General features: G+C 43.1%; 1 protein-coding gene across 3 annotated transcripts; it reads right to left on the reverse strand.

The window, feature by feature from the left end:
- Positions 1–10752: 10752 nt before the first annotated feature.
- ZNF287 (zinc finger protein 287) lies at positions 10753–22757 on the reverse strand. Of its 3 annotated transcripts, XM_040245915.1 has the most exons (7): positions 22530–22757; positions 21896–21980; positions 21209–21808; positions 20439–20539; positions 18634–18760; positions 18108–18194; positions 10753–12514 (listed from the first exon to the last, which is right to left on the reverse strand). In XM_040245915.1, the coding sequence occupies exons 3-7, from the start codon at positions 21609–21611 to the stop codon at positions 10959–10961; spliced, it is 2274 nt and encodes a 757-aa protein (XP_040101849.1). In that variant the 5' UTR covers positions 21612–21808; positions 21896–21980; positions 22530–22757; the 3' UTR covers positions 10753–10958. The 3 variants fall into 3 exon arrangements, with proteins under 3 accessions (XP_040101849.1, XP_040101851.1, XP_040101850.1); XM_040245917.1 differs by lacking the exon at positions 21896–21980; XM_040245916.1 differs by lacking the exon at positions 22530–22757 and having other exon boundaries at positions 21896–22399.
- Positions 22758–24374: the final 1617 nt, after the last annotated feature.

The following is a 24374-nucleotide window of genomic DNA, read 5'->3' on the forward strand; positions in this document are numbered from 1 at the left end:
TCAGAAGAAATGGAGTAGCCGTCATGGTCAACAAAAGAGTCCGAAATGCAGTACTTGGATGCAATCTCAAAAACGACAGAATGATCTCTGTTCGTTTCCAAGGCAAACCATTCAATATCACAGTAATCCACGTCTATGCCCCAACCAGTAACGCTGAAGAAGCTGAAGTTGAATGGTTCTATGAAGACCTACAAGACCTTTTAGAACTAACACCCAAAAAAGATGTCCTTTTCATTATAGGGGACTGGAATGCAAAAGTAGGAAGTCAAGAAACACCTGGAGTAACAGGCAAATTTGGCCTTGGAATGAGGAAAGAAACAGGGCAAAGACTAATAGAGTTTTGCCAAGAAAATGCACTGGTCATAGCAAACACCCTCTTCCAACAACACAAGAGAAGACTCTACACATGGACATCACTAGATGGTCAACACCAAAATCAGATTGATTATATTCTTTGCATCCAAAGATGGAGAAGCTCTATATAGTCAACAAAAACAAGACCAGGAGCTGACTGTGGCTCAGATCATGAACTCCTTATTGCCAAATTCAGACTTAAATTGAAGAAAGTAGGGAAAACCGCTAGACCATTCAGGTATGAACTAAATCAAATCCCTTATGACTATACAGTGGAAGTGAGAAATAGATTTAAGGGCCTAGATCTGATAGATAGAGTGCCTGATGAACTATGGACTGAGGTTCGTGACATTGCATAGGAGACAGGGATCAAGACCATCCCCATGGAAAAGAAATGCAAAAAAGCAAAATGGCTGTCTGGGGAGGCCTTACAAATACCTGTGAAAAGAAGAGAAGCGAAAAGCAAAGGAGAAAAGGAAAGATATAAGCATCTGAATGCAGAGTTCCAAAGAATAGCAAGAAGAGAGAAGAAAGCCTTCCTCAGCGATCAATGCAAAGAAATAGAGGAAAAGAACAGAATGGGAAAGACTAGAGATCTCTTCAAGAAAATTAGAGATACCAAGGGAACATTTCATGCAAAGATGGGCTCGATAAAGGACAGAAATGGTATGGACCTAACAGAAGCAGAATATGTTAAGAAAGGGTGGCAAGAATACACAGAAGAACTGTACCAAAAAGATCTTCACAACCCAGATAATCACGATGGTGTGATCACTCACCTAGAGCCAGACATCCTGGAATGTGAAGTCAAGTGGGCTTTAGAAAGCATCACTATGAACAAAGCTAGTGAAGGTGATGGAATTCCAGTTGAGCAAAAAAATTCAAATCCTGAAAGATGATGCTGTGAAAGTGCTGCACTCAATATGCCAGCAAATTTGGAAAACTCAGCAGTGGCCACAGGACTGGAAAAGGTCAGTTTTCATTCCAATCCCAAAGAAAGGCAATGCCAAATAATGCTCAAACTACTGCATAATTGCACTCATCTCACACGCTAGTAAAGTAATGCTCAAAATTCCCCAAGCCAGGCTTCAGCAATACGTGAACTGTGAACTTCCAGATGTTCAAGCTGGTTTTAGAAAAGGCAGAGGAACCAGAGATCAAATTGCCAACATCCGCTGGATCATCGAAAAAGCAAGAGTTCCAGAAAAACATCTATTTCTGCTTTATTGACTATGCCAAAGCCTTTGACTGTGTGGATCACAATAAACTGTGGAAAATTCTGAAAGAAATGGGAATACCAGACCACTTGACCAGCCTCTTGAGAAACCTATATGCAGGTCAGGAAGCAACAGTTAGAACTGGACATGGAACCACAGACTGGTTCCAAATAGGAAAAGGAGTATGTCAAGGCTGTATATTGTCACCCTGCTTATTTAACTTATATGCAGAGTACATCATGAGAAACGCTGGACTGGAAGAAACACAAGCTGGAATCAAGATTGCCGGGAGAAATATCAATAACCTCAGATATGCAGATGACACCACCCTTATGGCAGAAAGTGAAGAGGAACTAAAAAGCCTGTTGATGAAAGTGAAAGTGGAGAGTGAAAAAGTTGGCTTAAAGTTCAACATTCAGAAAACGAAGATCATGGCATCTGGTTCCATCACTTCATGGGAAATAGATGGGGAAACAGTGTCAGACTTTATATTTTTGGGCTCCAAAATCACTGTAGATGGTGACTGAAGCCATGAAATTAAAAGACGCTTACTCCTTGGAAGGAAACTTATGACCAACCTAGATAGCATATTGAAAAGCAGAGACATTACTTTGCCAACAAAGGTCCATCTAGTTAAGGCTATGGTTTTTACAGTGGTCATGTATGGATGTGAGAGTTGGACTGTGAAGAAAGCTGAGCACCAAAGAATTGATGCTTTTGAACGTAGTATTGGAGAAGAGTCTTGAGAGACTCTTGGACTGCAAGGAGATCCAACCAGTCCATTCTGAAGAGATCAGCCCTGGGACTTCTTTGGAAGGAATGATGCTAAAGCTGAAGCTCCAGTACTTTGGCCACCTCATGGGAAGAGTTGACTCATTGGAAAAGATTCTGATGCTGGGAGGGTTTGGGGGCAGGAGGAGAAGGGGACGACAGAGGATGAGATGGCTGGATGGCATCATTGACTCGATGGACATGAGTCTGAGTGAACTTCGGGTGTTGGTGATGGACAGGGAGGCCTGGTGTGCTGCGATTCATGGGGTTGCAAAGAGTCGGACACGACTGAACGACTGAACTGAACTGAGAAGGATTTAAATGAAAATAAATCATGTAATTGTTGGAGCAGGAAAATAATATTCTTTAAATTTCTAATATAATTACTGATCTTTATCTGCTTATTTTACTAGTGACTGACAGACATATGTCACATCATCACATTATGATGGAGCTTTTATTTCTTTTCTCAGTTTTGACAGTTGTTGCTTTATGTATTTTGAGTTATATTATTAAGTGAATTTCAAAGTCAGAATTTGTATCTTCCTGGTTCATTTACCCTTCAGTCATTATGAATTTTGCTCAATTCTAGTGATGCTTCCTGGCTTAAAATCTCTTTTGTCTGATATTAATATCAAGACACTAACTTTCTTTTGATTAGTGTTTACACTGTATATCTTTTTTCCATACTCTTACTTTCTACTTTTTTGTGTCCTTAAACTTCATCTCTTTTAAACAGAATAATTTTTCAAAAATCCAGTTTGACAATCTTTGTCTTTGACTTGAAGTATTTATTCCATTTATACCACATGTAAATACAGATGTATTTGGGTATCAATCCACCTTCTTCCTATTTTTATACTTGTCCAACCCTAATCTATGCTGCTTTCTCTTACCTCTTTTTACAAAAAACCTGAGTGTCCATCATTAAACGACTGGATATACTGCCGTACATCCAAACACCGAAGTCATATGCAACTGTGAAAAGAGGGATGAAACCATCTCTGTGATTTCTAGAGTATATGTTTATGTGGAAGAGGTGGAGAGATGTGTGTATACCAGGTTACAGTGTATCTAAGAAAGGGTGTTGACCCTTGAACAACCTGGCTTTGAGCTGTCTGTCCACTTACATGTGGATTTTTTTCCCCAGTAAGTATGAACTATAGTACTGTATGACCTGTGGTTGGTTAAATAAGCAGATGCTGAACAGAGGGGAGGAAGGAACCTTACACATCACACTGCTGGGCAGTCGTTGCTCCTAGCCCCCACATCGTTCAAGGGTCAATATATTTTCTCAAATTTTTTTAAAAAATAGAAGAATAAACTACAACCTTTTTTTTTTTTTTTTTAAAGATTTATATATTTATTTTGGTGGCTGTGCTGGATCTTCGTTGCAGTGCTTAGTTGCCCTGTGGCATGTGGGATCTTCCTGAACCGGGAATCGAACCGGTGTCCCCTGTATTGCAAGGCGGACTCCTAACCACTGGACCAGCAGGGAAGCCCAAAGCTACAACCTTTTAAAATGGTTAGCTTTGGGAGAGGGAGAAAACTGGGTAGACAGGACAGGGATAGAAGTTGGATTTCTTGAAGTACTTTGTTCTACAGATTTTACATAGCATGAAAAAACTTCACCTAATTATAACACAGAAATACAATGAAGAAAATGCAATTTTCAAATTTTGTAAAATAAAATGAAACTGTGTATATTAGTGTCTTAACACCACAGTCTGGATCATGAGAAATGCTACCAGACAAAAGGCCTAGTTTGTCCAAGAAATATATTGACAGAAATAAAAGAGAGAAGTTTACAGATTGAAAAAGACTTACAAAGCATCAATTAACTTCAAAGTGTGCAACTCTCCTGGATCTTGAATCAAATAAACAGACTGTAAGAATGCAAAAAAAAAAAAAAAAAAATTACACCAAGCACGGAAATCTAAGCATTCAATTGCTTTTTGATAATATTAAGAAAAAAAAATAAAATGCAACAAATATATGTCACTGTGTTTAAAAAGTTATCTTTAAATCTGTACACTGAAATGTTTGCAGGTAAATAATATGATGCTGAGACTTGCTCCAAAATAACAGGAGGCGAGTGTCAGTGGTAGACTATAGACCGGAAGCAAGGCCGGCTGGCTGTCCAGGCAGGTGGACAGGTACGTGAGGGTCACTGGAAGAGAGAAGAGGCTGCTGCACTCTTGGAAGGATGCGATGGTAGCGGCTATAAAGGGCTGTTTGAATAGCCTCGTCACCAAGCCTCTCGGCCCCTTAAGGGGAGCTCAGGCCAAAGCTTGGAGGATGTCCGAGCGCGCGCCTCGGCGGCGCGGGGACGCCCCCTCCCGTCAGCTCTCCAGCCTGGCCGGGAGCGCGCCGGCAGGTGGTCGCGAGCCGAGGGCTAGAGTCGCCGTAATCGGCGATGCGCCTGCGTAGCGAGGCTCTGCCCGCTTTTCTCAGGAACGCCCGTGCGCCTGGCCCCGCCTAGCATCCCAGAATCCCCTTCAAGCCGGAAGCTGGGCTTCCGCCCGGGACTATTGGGGCTCCTGCTCTCGTGGTCCAGGGAGGGCGGCTCTGGGCCGAGCCCCTCCCTGCAGGAGGTGAGCTTGGCCTCTGGTAATTCCCTCCCTTCAGTCTGATGGCGGCGTACCGGGACGGGCGAGGGTCATCCGCCACTGGATGAACTGCAGCGCTCGGGGCGGGCGGAAGGTGGGCTTCAGGCAGAGGGGGCTTATTTAGCGTTCTCAGAGCGGGAGGGGAGGACTCAGTGCCGAGGAGCCACCTCCCTGTGGCCTGTGGGAGATAATTGAGAGGTGCAGGATCAGGGTTGGGGTGAACACTTACCTGGCTACGAAATAATCTAAACAAGAGTTGGTGAAAGGCTGTGGGGATGTAGAAGAATGAACTGTAATATGAAGAGGTAAAACCCAAACCTGATGGTCCAGGCAGTCACTGATCACGTGGCTCTGAAACGTGGGAAAGATCTGGATGAGATACCAGAATTGGAGGAGGGGGGAGTGCATCATTTGCTAGGCAATTCTCATATAAAGATTTGAATTTAAAAGACTCAAGGGGACGGGAGACAAAAAAACTTTCAGTGCTGTAATCTCATCAAGTGCTGACCAGTACTTTGCCAACAGAAGTCCATCTAGTCAAAGCTATGGTTTTTCCAGTAGTCATGTATGGATGTGAGAATTGGACTATAAAGAAAACTGAGCGCTGAAGAATTGATGCTTTTGAACTATGGTGTTGGAGAAGACTCTTGACAGTAACTTGGACAGCAAGGAGATCCAACCAGTCCATCCTAAAGGAAATCAGTCCTGAATATTCATTGGAAGGACTGATGCTGAAGTTGAAACTCCAAAACTTTGGCTGCCTGATGCAAAGAACTGACTCATTTCAAAAGATCATGATGCTGGGAAAGATTGAAGGCAAGAGGAGAAGGGGACAACAGAGAATGAGATGGTTGGATGGCATCACCAACTCAATGGGAATTGGTGATGGACTGGGAAGCCTGGTGTGCTGCAGTCCATGGGGTTGCAGAGTCAGACACGACTGAGCAACTGAACTTAATCTCATCAAAATAATGTAATTTTATAAAATTGTAGGTACACACTTTTTGTATTCTGAGTTTTATCATTAAAGAAAGAACTCAACCAAGTGCTGGAGCCAAGGGTTTTCCCTCCCTGGGTGTGTGTGATCTGGGTGGGCTTCACCTTCCATGTCCACACAAAGGACTCAGTGCTGCTGACAAGCTTACACACACATACATATCACTGTAGTGCACATGCTTGCCATTTTTAATGGCTACTGTGTTCTAAAGGTGTAGTAATTATAGTGAAATATAAAGCTATGAGGAGAGTAACAGAAATAAAGGGGTGAAAGTACATGTACAAGTGCATGCAAGTGAATTCATACCAGGAGATAAGAATCAAAGAATGAAACTTAATGGCATTGATTTTTAAAGATCAAATAAAAGTTTAGCAAGAAAAAGTAGTACTTTGTATGAAATAGATCCTCAGAACTCTGATTTAGATCAGAAACCTGCTTTAACGTGATGGAAAGGGAGTGTGATGAGCTCAACACAGTAAATCATCAAGACACGTCATAGTCAGACCACCACATAGTTGGTATCATTCACTCAGTTGCTCTCAACTGCTACTTTGGAGAAGCCAACGGCACCCCACTCCAGTGTTCTTGCCTCTAGAATCCCAGGGATGGGGGAGCCTGGTGGGCTGCCATGTATGGGGTCCCACAGAGTTGGACACGACTGAAGCGACTTAGCAGCAGCAGCTCTGTACTTAATGTGCTTGCCAGGTTAACTGAAAAGCTCCGTCCCTCTGAAAACTTATTGCTCGTGGCCTTGGCATAAGACCTCTTGTGGTTAAGTGTGTGGTTTTCCAGGTACACATAAACCTTGTGTTCCCTCCAGTTTTGTTTGCTCAACAGGACTTATTTGCTCCCCAAATCGTTTGCCTGGCTAGGTAATTATGTCTCCCGATTACAGAATTAGATATTATGTAACTGGTGAAAGAAGGGCAGAGTTGCCTTTACTGCAGGCTCTTCCAGTGGTTGGAAGAACTCAGCCCACTTACTAAGTATGCCCAGTAGCAGAGAGCATGCCCATTACCCAGATCTGGTTTCTAAATTGCTGCCTATAAAAAAGAGCCAGGGATTCCTGGAGAAAGGGCTCATCCCGTACCTGAGGTATTGAGAGTGCGAGGCGAACTGGAGATAGCTTTGTCAAAAGACGTTAAGTGCCCAAAGGTTGGAGAGGAACGACAGAGGACAAAAGGGCTACCTGAAGGTTTCTAACTGGCCAAGTCTGGGGTAATCAGAGAATCTGAAACAGTGATCCTAACTGTGCAGCACCGAATCATATGTCATCACTGCCGGTGACTCCTGACTCTTGAAAAATCGGTAATTTAAGGAAAGACGTGTGATCCTGTCTCTAGTGCAGTCCCAGCTGATGAAGGAAAGCTCTTCCTTACAGAGTATCAGTCAATAAGTGTAGGAAGAAGGACAAAATTAGAAAATTTCAGCAAATTTTGCTGAAATAATGGATTCTGGCAAGGATCATCGTTGGATCCCCCAAACCGCCAGGGAAAATGTTGCTGGTAAATGGGCTACCTATGCACTGCCACGTCACTGCACAGGTTATCTGTTACCTGCAACAGCAAGGACATCCTTTTAAGTTGGGAAGATGTGATCAAATTTTGCATCACAGTGAGTCATCCTTGTTTTTCTTGGCTGTGCCAGGCAGCATGCAGGATTCCCCAACCATGGATCAAACCTGTCCCCTGCATTGGGAGTGGTCTTAATCACTGGACTGCCAAGGAAGTCCCTAGTCAACCCGATATTGAGACTTTTGATGGGATGCAATATGAAATACATCTGTGAAGTGTTAATGTAAAAAATGTGTAACATGAATACACCAAGCCTTTGGCCCTAACTAACTGCTAATTTACAGAAACTACAGGAACAAGATAAATAAACCACATGTACAATCTGTTAAATCCTGAAAGACATTCTACAACTGACCTGCTCTATTTAAAGGAGAGAAAAAAAAAAAAAGTCCTGGAAAACAAACCTCAAGGCAGGAAGCTATTCTGGGTGGATGGAATAGACAAGCATCTGTACGGCTTGAAGATGGAAACACAGACTGAGTGCTTGGTAGTTGGGAATTAATGTTCATTTTTTGAGATATGTAATGTTATTGTGGTTGTTTTTATGAGATGCATGGTTAGTGTTGTTTAGAGGTGAAATGTCTGTAAGTTACTCTCCAGTTGTTCAGTAAAAAATATGGCAAAATGTTAATTTTTGAATCTAGGTGGATATATATAGTTCATTTTATTATTTAACTTTTCTGTATATTTGAACATTTCATAATAAAAAGTTGTGGAAAATAAGACTACCTGTTAAAAAAAAAAAAACTTTCAAAGCATGGATCAGACAACTGTAAAAGTGGGAAAAAACGAAGATCTAGGATTCTCCACGATTATTATTATAAGGGCATCAACTGCCTCAGTGTTTTCAGCGGAAGACCTTATAAATGTATTATTTACATAAAACACACAAAGGTAGGAAACACGGATTAATGCAAAGAAAGGCGCTATGGACTGTAACACTCCACACTTTCTTTCCAGGAGAATAAAGTATAAGGTATGAAGTGCTGTTACAAAAATTGCACCTTAAATACAACGGTTATTTTTTTTTTAACATAACTATGGCACGAGCATAAACTGAGAATTATGCAACCTCGAGAAAACCTGCACTTTGTGAAGGGTGATTCCATGACATCAAGGTTAACTACTAGGAGGACAAGGGGAAAGCAGCTTCTTGAAGAAAACGCTGAAGAGAACCTGGAAGATGCTGGCACTCCAGGTCCTTTGCCACCTCCCCCTCAGGTCTTTTCAATATCCAAATGAAGCTGCATGGTTCACACGTGCTTACAGTGTTATTAATGGCACCAGAATTTGTATCAGGTTTTCCTCACCTAGCTCAGGAAAGCTTCTTACATAAAGATGTCCCATGACTTTTTAGGAATATCCCCACTAGAAAGATTTGGGGATTCTGGTTCTTCATTTTGAAGTCATTCTTATTAGTAACAAATGGCCATATTGGTTAAGTATTTCTTTGCATGTATGCACCAAAAACTATAAAGATATGCCAATTTCACGCCACATCAGTTACTCTACCTTATTACTCCAGCCTAACTTGACTACATATTCATTAATTCAACCAGCATATCTCAACCACCTACCAAAGGCAAGGCACTGAAGGAACACAAGCAGAAGGGAAGGTCAGCTGTCAGCACATGGTCTGAAATTCGGAGAGTGCAATGCTGTGGACAGTACATACAGTAGTGGTTTCACCTATTTCTAACTGTGTTTCTACCAGTTTTCCTTGTATGCTGCTTGGGGCCCCAGTTATTACTGTTTAATAATTACTGCAACGGTGATAGTTTCTGCATCAATGCTTTTTCCAATGAAACGTCCCATTATCTTAAGAGTAATCCCTATTTTACTTAACATGTACAAGGAGTACCAATTTCAGTGATTCTTTTGAAACCAGTCATTTCAATTTTAATTTCTTCTTACATAAATAGGCTGGTTTGCTTTTTCATTCACATAGCCACTCTTACTTTCTTAGGTAATCTAGTAACATTTCAGCTCTAAGTAGTCTCTGTATCCTCTTTCCTCACCCTTAAGTCTTTAGATTTGTTCCCTGACCCACTTTCTGCACTAAACTCAAACCCACTTTCCGCTATTTATTTTTTCTCATACTGTTTAAATAGCTGCTTTCATTCATTACTTTAAGATAATGGGGTTGCATTTAGCAACCCATTTCAGCAGGTTTCTTAGGTTCATTCCATGAAGCACTGGTTAAGATCACGTCCTTGACTTTGTTACCTTTCATTATTTTAGAAAGCTTTCTGTTGCTTCAGTCAGCTGTGACTTTCAGCAGGTAAGCCCTGGAAGGATCCAACTAGGAGGTCTGGATCCTGAGCACAGCAGGCACTCAAGAAACATGTTTCAAAAGAAGAAATGGACTTTCTACAGTAAGACAGTCATGGGGGAGCTTTAGGGTATGATTTTAGGAGTCAGATGGGGGAAAAAAAAAGGAACTGTGAATTTAGGAATCTGTATTCTTTTTTTTTCTTCTGGATGACAGCTGTCGAAAGCTAGTGTGTGCTCAGTTGTGTCCAACTCTTTGCAACCCCATTGCCTGGAGCAAAAATACTGGAGTGGGTTGCCATTTCCTCCAGAGGATCTTCCCAACCCAGGGATCAAACCCAGGCCTCCTGCGTCTCCTGATTGGCAGGCAGATTCTTTACCAGTGAGTCACCTGGAAAGCCTGTCAGAAACTAGTGAGACTCAGGCTATTATGTTTTAGATACTAAACATATCTAAATTTTAAATTGTTTAATTTTTGCCTGTTTAAGAAAATTTGTGCACATGTCTAAGGGTTAGACACATTAGCTTCTCCTAAGAGATCATCTTTCACTAGGCTGCTCTTCCTTTAACATCTCAGTATTCAGAGGAAAACATAATTAAAGAGTGGTCACACAGAAGTCCTTCCTTAACATACTTTCAACCATTTTCTTTTTTGGCAAACCTACTGGCTTCATGTGGCAGTTATGGCATAACAGGAAAAGGGAAGGGGGCCCTTTACATATTTAAGGCTTCAAAGCTGGGAAGAACTAAAGGCCGGAGGGCAGCTCTTCTGTTCTGTCACCCTGGGATTACCCTCTGGTGTGGAAGCTCTACTGGATGGAAGCCTTCCTGTCACAGTACATTCTTAAGGCTTCATGAAGAAGTACATGAAACTCGTTCTGAGTTAGTGGCTAACAGGTTTCTGGCACTCTTCCTTTACTAGGGTTTCTTTCTGGAATGAACTAAACCGGTATCAAATAAAGGTTATTATGAAGTGAATGTTTTCATCTTAAATTTCACAGTACATTTAAATAGGTTATACTCCCATCACTAATTCTGGTACTTCTGCTGAGTGAAAATCTAACCCATATTGCACTTCTTTTGAATAATGTTTTCAACAAGCAGAGTACAAAATAAAACGTAGAACGATTAGGTTTGAAAACCTATGCGCAGTCTCCCGGATGCATTAGTTTCGATTTTTGGCACCTGTGTGGACGCGCTGATGCTGGATGAGGTTTGTACTCTGGGTGAAGCTTTTGCCACATATGCGGCACGCATAGGGCTTCTCTCCTGTGTGAATCCTCTGGTGCTGAATAAGGCATGTTCTCTGGCTAAAATCTTTGTTGCACGCGTTACATTTATAGGGTCTCTCTCCAGTATGAGTTCTCTGATGCTGATTAAGTGATGAGGAATAAATGAATGCCTTTCCACACTCATTGCATTTGTAGGGTTTCTCTCCAGTGTGAATCCTTTGATGCTGAGTAAGGTTTGCACCCTGTCTATACGCTTTCCCACATATGTTGCATTTAAACGGTTTTTCTCCATTGTGAATCCTCTGGTGCTGAGTAAGGTGAACGCTCTGGCTGAATGCTTTCCCACACACACTGCACTTATAGGGTTTCTCCCCAGTATGTGTTCTGTGATGCTGGGTGAGGTTTGCACTCTGGCTGAAGGCTTTCCCACATATGCTGCATATATAGGACTTCTCTCCAGTGTGAGTGGTCTGGTGCTGAATAAGTGTGGAGGAGTGAGCGAAGGCTTTTCCACACTCGTTGCATTTGTAACACTTCTCTCCAGAGTGAATTCTCTGATGTCGAATGAGGTAAGTGCTCTGACTGAATACTTTCCAGCACTCATTGCATTTATATGGTTTCTTTCCTGTATGTATCTTCTGATGTTGGAGGAGGTGTGTGCTCTGGCTGAAGGTCTTCCCACATTCGTTGCATATGTAAGGTTTTTCTCCTGTATGAACTCTCTGGTGATTAATGAGTGATGAGCTGTGGCTGAAGGTTTTACCGCATTCCAAGCACTTGTAGGGTTTCTCTCCCGTGTGTGTCCTCTGGTGGATGGTGAGGTGAGCACGCTGGCTGAAGTCTTTCCCACAGTCATCACACTTGTAGGGTTTCTCTCCTGTGTGGATCCGCTGGTGGATGGTGAGGTGGGCACGTTGGCTGAAGGCTTTCCCGCACTGGTGGCATTCGTAGGGTTTCTCCCCTGTGTGCATCCTCTGATGTGCGATGAGGGATGAGACGTGTCTGAACTCTTTGCCACACTCTTCACATTCGTAAGACTTCTCTTTGGCATGGCTGTTTTGGTGTGCAATGAGGGATGGGTACTTCCTGAACTTCTTCCCACACACCTTACACTTATAAGGCTTCTCTCCAGGGTATATTTTCCTGTGTACGACGCCGGGGCTAAAGGGTTTGTCTTCATCGTACATGAACGTTTTATTGTCTGACTGGGTACCAAACTGCATAATTAGGTTTGAATGCTTTTCAAAATCACTTCTATATATATCATATTTATAGTCTTCTACAGGACCATCTTCTTGTGAAAGGACTGACTTCTTCACACTGAAATGTCTCCTTTTGGTGGGAATTCTCCTGAAGGTCTCTGCCGCTTGTCCCTCCATTCCATCATCATAGTCAGAGGGTTCTTCCAGTTTGATGAGCTTGATTCCATCCTTTTTGAGTTTAGAAACATTTTCCACTAGAGTATACTCTTGGGCTTTGGTTTCCCATTCTGAAATTTAAAAAATACACATAAAAAAGTCTTCCTGTTTGGAGAAAGGAAACTATTAAAGTAGAAACAAAATAATGAACATGAATAGAATGCCTAAAAAGACTGTGGCTTTGACAGCCTCATAACATGGTCCTCAACGTTCAGGCAAGGAGGATAAAACGGCAGAAAACAGGCCTAAATAGCTGAAGAACAAGCAGCTCCTCTCTATTTAACACCAGCGTGGAGTTACTAGAATAGGTGAGGTCAGGCAACAGAGCTGAGAAGTGAAAACAAATGATGAACAACGTGGCATGACTTCCATTACATAATCATTTATAATCATATAAGTTAATTTACATAACAGGTCATAAAGCAGGCTGGCTGTCACCAATCCTCCCCTTCCAATCTACCCTGGACATCCTCATGATATCCTGGGCAGTTTCATGGCGTGTGTCCCTGTTTTAATTCTTACAGTAACTCCTACAGCCTTGGAGCAGTGGTCCAGACCCTCAGTGTAAGCATCACTGCCACCTGAAACACATCAAGTGACTGGGACCCTCCCAGACATCCTGAGGCAGAAACCCTGGGAGTAGGGCTGAGCCCTCCAGGAGGTTTAAATCACACTGAAGTTTCAGGATCAGTGGCTTAAAGGATGAAAGTTAAAGGAAAAACAGTTAAAATACCTCCATTCAGTACTCAGGCCCCAAATAATCTACCCTTTTCTATTGTACTCTCTCTCTTCCACACCTCACATTCACCTTCAAGTTCCACATTATCCACATAACTTACAACTGTGTCCTCATCATCTTCTGAAGGTGCCACTAATTCCAGACTCCAGATTTTTCTTATGACACCTTCATCTATTAAGAAAGATGCTTATGGCCCAGCTCATGTTTCTTTCTTCTTCTTAGAATCCTAAAGTACAGATTAAGTTGAATCATACAAAACTGCCTTGTATATAGGTCAATATGGCAGAATATCAGCAGTTTCACATAGTTCAACTTAATATAATGTTGGGCCTATGGCAGAAGTTGGCCTTACATCATTTCATAATTTTGTGTGTTTATTTCCAACTCAGATGCAAGCTCTGGAAATGGCTTATCCTTCTTTTACATTTCCTTCAGAAAAAAGCGTAAGACTCTGGATACGGAGGCCACTCAAGTGAACCTGGTAAAATAAATGACAATACCTTGTTGTAAAATGGTGAACTCAAATGAAAGCATGCGCATGTGTGCACACACACACACACAGAGGGAGCCCAAAACCTGATTGCAAAGCCATCAAATATTCATTTGTTGATGCCTATGTTTCATTATGATGACTTAAAACAAATCTAAGTTACACCTTTGAAATCAGGTAAGAAACTTGTAACTTGAAAATATTAAGAATTATATAATGAAACATCAAATAGAGTTTATAATACAGTACAAACAATACTGGATTGTTCAGAAACTTTCTAAGATGCAGATCAAAGTAGGATATTTACAAATAGATCCATTCAGTAGACTCATCCATCAATAAAGGACTAGTTAGAATAGGAGATAATGGAATAGTAGGTACATTGACAGGAAAAAGTGTGCAGGACATATTAACAGGAAAAAAGAGAGAGAAAATGGTATGTAGGGAAAGATCCCATGAGTGTAAAGATGTGTATCTCCAACTCCTCACCCCAAATCAGGGCCTTCTCCCCTCAGATCAGCATTCTCTGCATGCCTGCACATACATGTGGTTAAGGGAAGGGAGACATATAGTTCATTACTCTGCCTTGTGCTGGTTCGATTTACACACTACTTTTATTACTTTGATTCAAATGCAAAAATTAGACATTACAAAATGCTTAGGAGTAATGTTAAATGAAAAAAGCAGTATTATGATTTGCATGAAAACTCATTAGAACTAGGTAAATATTATCAAGATGCCAACAATGGGATTTTTAAGCTTCAAAAAATATTTTTTGATTTTCAAGAAACTGCCTGTATTTCTTTGTTATTTAGTACTACAAATGTTGATGTATTACTTTATCTAGTGGAAAAAAATTTTAAAAACAACTTTCTTAAACCAGGATTTATTACTCCCTCCTTAAAAAAAAAAACAAATAAAATGAGAATGTTAATGGAATGCACGGGAAAGCATGTATGTGTATATGTGTGTGTGTGTGTGTGTGTGTGTGTATATAGATAGACACACACACATATATATATGGCTTCTGAGGTGGCTCAGCAGTAAAGAATCCACCTGCCAACGCAGGAGATGCAAGACACGGGTTCCATCCCTGAGTTGAGAAAATCCCCTGGAGCAGGAAATGGCAATCTGCTCCAGTATTCTTGTTGGGAAAATACCATGGACAGAAGAGCCTGCAGGGCTACATTCCATGGGGTTGCAGAGCTGGACACAACTGAGCGACTGAGCACAAGCACACACGTAGTGTGTATGTGTGTATATAAAGACAAGATAGTCCCAGAAACTGGGTTTAGCTTCTATGTGATCAGAATCAGTCTATGACAGAATGTTCCATACACCTAAGAAGGAAGTACTGAAGTTATAATTAGGGACTTCCCTGGTGGTCTAGTGGCTAAGACTCCAAGGTCCCAAAGCAAGGGGCCTTGGTTCAATCCTTGGTAAGGGAATTAAATCCCACATGCTGCAAACTAAAGACTTGGTGCAGCCAAATAAATAAATAAATAAAGTTATAATTAACAAGGTTAAAGTAACAAGCCTGAATGATGACGACAAAGAAATCGCTATTATAAGCATATATTCTTAAACCAACGAGACCACTAAGCAGGGCTTAAATATGAATATATAACTAACCAGAAAGGATGGATTAAAAGCATAAGGTATCACACAGTGGTGCGTGGTATTTCTAGCAGAAGAGATCAGTGTTGATCAGGCTATCAAGGGAGGGATATCAAGGATGGGGGGAGGTCTGGTCTGAACCTGAAGAAGTAGGTGGTCATGTAGGATGTAAAGAACCATGAAATTCTGAGACAGGACCGGCCATCAGAGACCAACACAGATGCTCGATTTGTGAGTCATCAAAGATCCCACTCCTCAAGTATGATTGATGAGATGTTGTAACCAAAGGTTCAACTTACACCACTCTGAGCCACTAAGAAAGTAAAACCCCTAGAGACCCCAAATCAAGTAAAAGCAGAAGACCGGGAATCTTGGAAGTTGATGCTGACTGCCAGAAAAACTCTTCCATCCTGTTGATGGCCTCTAGCTGCCCATTAATGGTGCAAGGGGTGTGGGGGCCAGAAGACAGAGCTTGTAGCCAACCAGGAGGGGCAGCAGGCAGGAGCCTGTATGCTCTGTGCTACACCCTCTTTATAGAGGATGGGGTAGAAAAACAAACAAAACGCAAAAGCTCACCTCAACTGAAGGAGAAGAGGAACTTGCCTTTCTCAGTTTTGTGCTCTTTGGTGGGAGCAAACCACCCCCGACCAATAGGCCCCCTTCAACCTAAATCATCTGAAAAACTGAAGTGGCCCCAGAGGGGCAGTGCCTCCCAGAAGACTGTCCTGACTGCAGTGCAGGGGTAGTTCCATTCTGCCACATGTTTTCTCAGTATTTAGACTGTGCTGAAATCACTCCCTAAATAATTTGGTGTACATTTTGTGTCACTCTGCCAACTAAAGCCAATAGGCCATAAATTATAAGAAGAATTAGTTTGTCAGGTAGCACCCTTAAAATACCTGGTGATCAGATAAAGTTAACTTTTTAATAAAGTGAAGCAATCAGCTCTAAGGGAGCATATTATTCTCTGTCATTACTATTTAATTTACTGTTACTACTATATTCCAGCATTGATATTGGTAGACAACCAGAAGTCAGTGCCTTAAAAAAGGAGGGGTGGTGGATAGGAAAGGAAATGCAAACGAGTACAAGGTACTTCTTTTCTACACAAAAGGAGAGCTAAGTCTATATTTATGATTTATCTCTGCAAAGAGAAATACAGGAAGGATAAACCAGAGACAAGAGAACAGAGTAAACTGCACAGAGTGGGCTGGAACAGGGCAGGAGGGAAGACAGCACATGCTTTTCTCTACACTTTTGACTTCTGAACCATGTTAATGCTTTTATAGACTCAAAAATGTAAGATTAAATAAAAAAGAATCAAGAAATAAGAAAACACTAAAACTGAACCCAGATGGAATCAAACAAGTTTAAATGTACATCAAACTGTTAAGAAAACCAGAAGGGAAGAATTCAAGTAACTCTGAACCCAGCATCCTCAGTGGATATCCTTGTGTATCCTTGGTGGAATATTTCCTGAGGACAAGAAGGTGTTCTGAATATTACCTGAACAGTCTGTTATTTCAGCGATATAATTCTGAAACCATTCTTGTGTGTATTATTATGACAGAGCAAATGAGTAAACAGATATACTGATGCTGGGAACTAGGTGACTCACTGTGTGGGAAAGGAAGGAGAAAGTGGATGCGGGAAGGCCCGAGATGGACCTTGTGATGCTGAACTGGAATCTGAGTTATCAGTGTGAATCCAGGTTTCAAGAAACCTACACACATATTTCACAGCTCTACCTACTGAACCAATCTAGAAGCAGTGGTACCCAGGATAGTGAACACCCCCTCAATGTCCAGATTCTGGTTTCTCATCACTAATCTCCACTACAATGAACCACTGTTCCTCAGAGAAGTTCCAGGTCTAAGGCGGGCATGAGGTGTGCCTGCAGACCATCCTCCGCCAGGAAGCCAGGAAACACTGAAACATGGATGGAAATGCCGCAAAAGGACATGGCCTTGGGCTGAAAGGCGGCCATCACCCACATTTGGGACAACTGATAATTAAAAGCAACTTTCCCACCCCACAAAGGGAATGGACCAATAATACACTGAATTTTTAAAAATTCCGTTAGTCCATAGTGACACGTACACGTAAGAACGGGATGGGAGGAGGGATAACTGTTTTTCACAGATAAATAATTTTGAAGCGATGAAGAATTAGACACCATTTTTCAACCTGTAGTGTAATAAAGCAAGGATCTTCAGTGGATGCTATGAACCTTAAATGAAAGATCATCAGGGACTAGAATAGTCATTTAGACGTCAATCCACAGATGACTACACAGATGTAGGAACTGTGTGAATGTGGCAAACAGGTAGAGACTTCTATCTGTATAGCTCTGGCTTTATATATTTTTACAATTTCTGGTCTTGTCAACATGTTATCTTTTTAAATAATTAGAAAATAAAAAACAAAGAACTGAGGTAGACTGGAGGCAGATGGATATAGGATTTTGTCAATAGAGTAAAAGAAATTCAAAAAGATGTCGAAAGGGTTTGAAATTTAAGATCTTAGGGGATGTTCATGCGTGCTTAAGAATACAGGGAGGGAACACACGGAAAGCCCCAGACAGAGCTCTAACAGAGGGAAACCAAGGGTCATAGAGAAGTACAAGATGATATATGGTAATCTTTTCCTGAAGATGGGATCTGGAAAGAAGCATCACCGAGCAGCTCAGTCATCTCGACAAGCTGGGGTGTCTCTGTGTACAGTGAGTGACTCGGCCATATTTAAAAACACATCTCACACACTTAGGATAACACAGGCTCTTAGTACAAAGAATCTTGTCCATTGGTGGTTCTCTCACCTGGACTTGGGCCTTCTAGAATTTCTTTTAGCACCATCCACGGTTCTTCCAACATGGGGATCACAGTTGGTCTATATACTGTAAGTCCTGTCCAGGAGGAACAAAATGAGTTTTACCCTGGAGATAAACAGTCATTCTACTTTTATTAACTGACTCCTTCTTACCCATGAGGACAGACCTCTTACAGGAAAAGAACGGTTCACAGACACGATCTCATGAATGAGGTCACTGCCCTTTTGGATCAGGGACAAAAATCTCCCACCACCCTGGAGGATGCGTGTGCAGAGACTGTGGGGGAGGCAGGCGCTGGGCAAGGCGTGGGGTGGCGGTCCTGGGGGGCCGTGCATCGTGGTTCCTGATGACCTTTCACTTTGAAACCTTTCATCTGGGAAAAGGGAGCAGAAATTGGCTGTTTCTGTGCCTGAACAGATGAGCATGTTCACCTCTAGGCCCAACCCACTTTTGAGAGCTGAGGAAAGATAGACTCTGGTATGTGTGTGGTTGCGGGGCACAGACAGACACTCACCAAGAGAAACCATGTTCCAGTAGTTCTGCAGTGTCACGGTCTTGTACAATTCCTTCTGCACAGGACGCATGAGCTCCCAGTCCTCCTGGGTGATGTCCACTGCCACATCTTTGAATGTCATAGATTCCTGAAACATTGGAAGGGCACAGTGATGGCACAGGTGCGTGCATGTGAGGGAACCACAGAGTCTTGAGCGTTGGCAGGACCCTAAGGTTACCACCCAATACTCACCCAGTGTACAGATGAGCAAACTCAAATGGCCTAGAAGAAGTATGAAAATAAAATCAAATTTACCATTTTTAGTGCAGGCATTGGCAGTTCCTTTTTTTTTTTTTTTTTGGCAGTTCCATCTTAAAGAAGAAAGGGATGTGAACACAGATGACAGAGTTGCAAGGTTCGGCTTTTCAAGTGCTGTCTTATGAATTAATAAAATGCGTTATAATTTGACATTTTAAGATATTTTGTCTGTTCTATTATGGAAAGCAGGGCCCTTCCTCTTTCTTTCTAAAATAAAACTGGTACTTATAACCACAATGAACTACTGAACTTACAGATACATCTTACAGTCTGGTAAAGTTAGCACCCCTCTGTTCTTCCTTTGTTAAAACATTTTTTTTTGGTTACTCTCACATGTTTTTCAAATAAATTTTCTTTCTTTAAAAAACTGTATTGGGATTTTCAAATCACAGTTAAGTGTAAAATTTAGGGAGAGCTGACAATTTTACAATATATAAGGCTTCTTCTTTCATGTCCCATAGAATAACACAGGGTTGCAAAATTTATACTATGTTGAGTTCTGGCTATTTTAAATTTGAGGGAATAATACTATGAATGGAATCTTTTATTTCATTTTATGATCTGATTTTTTCAGGTAAATAACGATTAATTTTTGTAAGCCATTTTCTGTAGTTGTCACTTTACTCAAATTTTCCATTATTGTTTCTAATGGTTTTCCCCTTGATTTCCTTAGGTTTTTTGTAAACATTCATATTAGCTATAAATAATAATTTTACCCTGGTTATCAATTTTAGACCACATATACTTTTACAGTAAACCTTTCTCTTAAGACGGCCTGAGCTGCTCTTCCTTAAGATAACAGAGACTCATAATTAACAGGAACACTGCACAAGTCATGACCTTTAATTACCTGTTAAAGAAAAATAATAACTGTTATTTAATCTCACTGTGGTCTTCTTGATGACTTACTGTAGTCCAGACTAATGGGTCTCATAACATTTAATGCTCACAATCCAAGAGGAATATTCTTTCATTGGAGTTGAGTAACTCGGGCTGCGAGTAGTTAAGCATCTTTGCCCCAAGTCACGGGTTCCATGGCAGAACCCGGAACCAAATCTAGACCCACATGGCTCTGGAGGTCAATGCTTTAGCCTCCATGTGATACTGCTCCTTGAAAACAAAATAGCACCCCTTCCTGCGGTAAGGAAAGAGATGATCAGAAGAAGCAATGGGTTCCGTTTCCTGTAAAAGGCACTCACCTACCTTAACAGGCCAGGGAGACTTAAGTTGAAACCTGAGGCTTAGGTCTTTGATAGGACTTCTGGGATCACAGAAGGGAGAGGGCCAGAATATGTCCACACAATCACAGAAGGAACTGACACTCGGACTCCTCTGGTGGTCCAATGGTTAAGACTTTGTACTCCCAATGCAGGGGGCCCCAGGTTTGATTCCTGGTCAGGGAACTAGATCCCACATGCTGCAACTAAAGATCCCAAGTGTTGCAACTCAGACTCCCGGCAGGCGAATAAATAAATAAATGTTTTAGAAAGGAAGAAACCGACACTCACTTTGGTAACCAAGTCATTGAACCACCCTGCCTGGAAAGCTTGTCTTCCTTTGGGGTCGTCCTCTGGGGTCTCTTGGGAAAGGGTGAAGTTCTGAGGAGCAGCTGGGAAAGAGAGAGAGAGACAATGATGGAGATCAGAGGTGTCTGAAGAGCCTAGGAAACTCTTCACCAGTAGATATCTATGTTTTCTTAAAGTGAAGAGGAGTCAGAAGGAAACCAGAAACAGCACCCCTGCTTCAAAGAACTAGAGGGAAGGGGCAGTGATTCACCTGAAGACCCTGGCACAGGCCTCAAAAACAAGTCTGCTCTGGGACTCCTCAGAATAGGTGCCACTCACAATTTCCCACTAAACCCTCACGTGATAGAAATTTTGTGAGTTTTTTTTTTCACTTAGTAAATAAATATTCCCTGGACGCTTTCCTAGCTATTTGGAAGCATAGGTTAAAAAACTAAATAAAATCCAGTTCACAAAACAAATTATTTACTGGCGAAAGGTTCAAACATCTGTAGGGAACCTCCTGAGGCAACAGGGGTCATCTACTGTGCCTGGCCACTGTTTTACAAGACACATCATCTGCGTTCAGAGAACACGGGCTGGGTTCTAAGCAGGGAGAAGGGGAATGCCGTACAGAAGGGGGTTCAGGTGAAGCGGGTCCTCACTCACTCCCTGAGCTCCGTTCTCCTGATCACCTCCAAGGACTGTTCTCTGACGTGATGGCTGTTTCCTTGTACCACCCTGGGCTCCTCCCAACTCTGCCCTACAAGTCTCACCTTCTTCTTTCAGAATCTGAGTCAAGTCCTCCACCAGCGTCACTACCTCCTCACTGTTCCTTGGGTACTGGGACTTCACCCACGTCCGAACCTCCCCAGGCAGGATGCTCAGGAACTGCTCCAGAACCAGCAGCTCCAGGATTTGCTCCTTTGAGTGAATCTCAGGTCTCAGCCACTTAAGGCAGAGCTCTCGGAGTTGGTTCAAGGCTTTCCGAGGACCGGCCACGTCTGGGTACGGGAAGTTCCTGAAATTCTGCCGACAGGTCTCAGTGTCACGCAGGAGTCTCAAGGCGAGGATTTCCTTCTCAGCATTTCGGGATCCACTCTGAGCCTTGTCCATCTTCCATGTTAGCAGGACTTGGGCGCGAGAAGAACTGGTCGTCCTCCTGCTTGGGGAGAACATTGCTACAAACAGGAGAGTCAATCTGGCAACAGCCTTTATTTCTTCAGGTCAGAGCCAAGTGCTTGAAGCCACATGCTAGAGCCACCGAGACATTTACGGAGGGCTGCTGCAGCCAGGGGCTGAACAGAGGCAAGGAGGAGTCAGCTGACTTGCTTACAAATTCTGAGCCCAGAACTCGTAGGGATGGGGAAGAGACCCTGAAACACAGGAACAGACCACAAGGTCAGGAATTCCTGGAGCTCTGTGCCAGACACACAACCAACCAACCCACCTAAAGACCTTACCAACTGGGCACCAGTTGGGACTGCCATAAAAGAGTGGTGCTAGATGCAACGACTTGAATCCCGAGCAAAAACACAGGTCAAACTTCTAACTTGTACAGGAAAAAAAAAAAAAAAGCCTCAGTATTTTAGTCATTGATATTACACAAGCTGTAATAACTGAAGTGACTCTCAAAAACAACAGCAAATCTGTTACTTCGAACAAACTCGGAGAACTTTTTAAAGCGCTCAAGGGTGGGGAAAAGGGGTGAGCCATCCACCTGCTCTGCGTATCGATGCCGGCCAGTCCAAGCCCATCACTACCTGAGGTTTGGGACAGAAAAGCAGCAGAGGGGACCCGTGTGACTTGAAGCCCGTGCACAGCTTCTACAGGACAATTCTTTAGGAATTTGGAACCAGTTTTCCCACGGAAAACCTCACTGCAGGCCTGACACCACCTGTCCACGGTCTCCACCTCCAAACCCCCCTCAACCGCACAGTGTCCCCTAAAGCCGGCTACTCACTAGGCCTGCAGGGCAGAGGCGCCCCTGGCCTCCTCACCCGGCGGGGTCCCCCTAACTCAGCAGTCTGAAGGTCGCGGGCAGCTGCGTGGGGTCTGCCCCGCAGCCCCCACCCCTCAGGCCGCCCGCATCCTAACCTGTGGCCGGACCCGCGGACGCGCAGCGGAGCGGCCCTAGAGGCCCCGGGCAACAATGGCGGCGGGCGCTGCGCCTGCGTAGCGGGCTCGGTTCCGCGCTGCAGAGGGGCCTCCGCCCGCCACGTCTCGTCCCGGAGGGCACGGAGCCTCGGCCGGAGCCGCCCGCCCAGCCCGGTCCTAGGAAGCCCGGCCCGGAACCACCGAGCCCCGGCTCCGCCGCGACCTCGCCTCGGCACCACTGCGCATGTGCGCAGGGAGGACGCTGCGCGCCCGCAGAGCCAATCGGAAGCCGCGCCGGCCCCCGGGCCGCGGATAGTGAACCCGTTTCCGTGGCAACCTCCTCCACCCACCCACCGTGAATTGCTCGGTAGCCGGCGAGGTTCTGAGCGGGCTTTAAAGTTCCCCCGGGCAGAGGCAGGTCTGGTAGATGACTGTGAGAGAGGTCGGAGAGCAACAGTATCTGGAAAAAGGGGTGCGGATGAGGGGGGTGGGGATGGGGGGCGGTTGTAACCCTGCGCGAATAAACCTGAGAAAGTTGGTGCCTGAGTTCTCGAGGAAGGATGGGCAGGGAAGATGTGGGTCTTAAGGCAGAAAGACCCAAAGTGCTGGTTCTTTACTATTCACTGTTAAAGACTTTGAGTCCCTCCTAAGGAATCTGATTCTGAGACTCTCAGATTGGAAACAAGAACAACATCCTGCATCACGTTTATAAATACTCACAACATACAAAAAAGTGCCTGAAAATAAAAGAATGAAAAACATACAAGTGTTCTTATCTACGGCTGTGTTGGCAAATCACCCCCAAACTTAATGGTGTTAAAGAAGAAGCATTTTATTATGTTTATGGATTCTGTGGGTCAAGAATTTGGAAGGTGAACAGTGCCTGTGGCTTTTCTCTGATCCGTTTGTTTCTGGAGCCTCAGTTGAGAACATGATTTGATGGCAGGGAGGGTCCTCTTTCAAGCTGTATCTGCACTCACATGTCTCCTGGTTGGGCTGAGATGGCTTAAGGATAAGCTCAGTTTGGACATGTGGCCTTTTTGACATGAAGGACTCAGCTGGCAGCTGAGATGGTGGCTCTGGGCTTCAAAAGCAGGTGTCCTAGTGAACAGGAGAGAAGCCCATGGCTGATTAGAATATAGCTGTGGAAGTCACAAAGCATGACTTCCATCATACTCCTGGCCAAAGGCATCACAAGTTGTGTGGAATCAAGTTGAAGCAGATGTCGACTGCATCTCATGATGGGTGGAGAGTCAGAGTCTTACTATTCCCTCACCAAGCAAATCTGAACAACAAAAAAGTTGGGTAGTGTGATGATCTTTGATGTATCAACTTGGCAAGACTACAGGCTTCCACTATTGAATCAAACTCTAACCTAGATGGTGTTGTAAAGCTACTTGTAAGTGTGGTTAAAATCCATAAACTGAGATGAATTAAGTAAAGGAAATTATCTTATTAAATAGGTTGGGTCTGAATCAATCAAGGCCTTAAAAGCAAAATTGAGGCTTTCTTGATGAAGAAAAAACTGGACAAAGCTTCCAGCCTGCTCCTCCCAAAAGATTGCCCTCCAGGTTTTGAACTTGCCTAGTCAGTCTCCACAATCAAGTAAGCCAATTTCTTGCAAAAAAAGAGAAACTTTTAGTATGTATGCCCTACTGGTTCTGCTTTTCTGGTGGAATCCTAACTGATGCAAGTAATAAGCCTAATTTCTAACAAAATAGAATCTTAAAAAATCATTAGGGGAGGGACTTCCCTGATTGTCCAGAGGTTAAGAATCTGCCTTGCAATACGGGGGACGCATGTTCAAACCCTGGCTGGGGAACTAAGATCCCACATGCCTCAGAG

This window comes from Oryx dammah, unplaced genomic scaffold (genome assembly GCF_014754425.2).
Source record: "Oryx dammah isolate SB20612 unplaced genomic scaffold, SCBI_Odam_1.1 HiC_scaffold_8, whole genome shotgun sequence".
Classification (NCBI taxonomy): Eukaryota; Metazoa; Chordata; class Mammalia; order Artiodactyla; family Bovidae; genus Oryx; species Oryx dammah.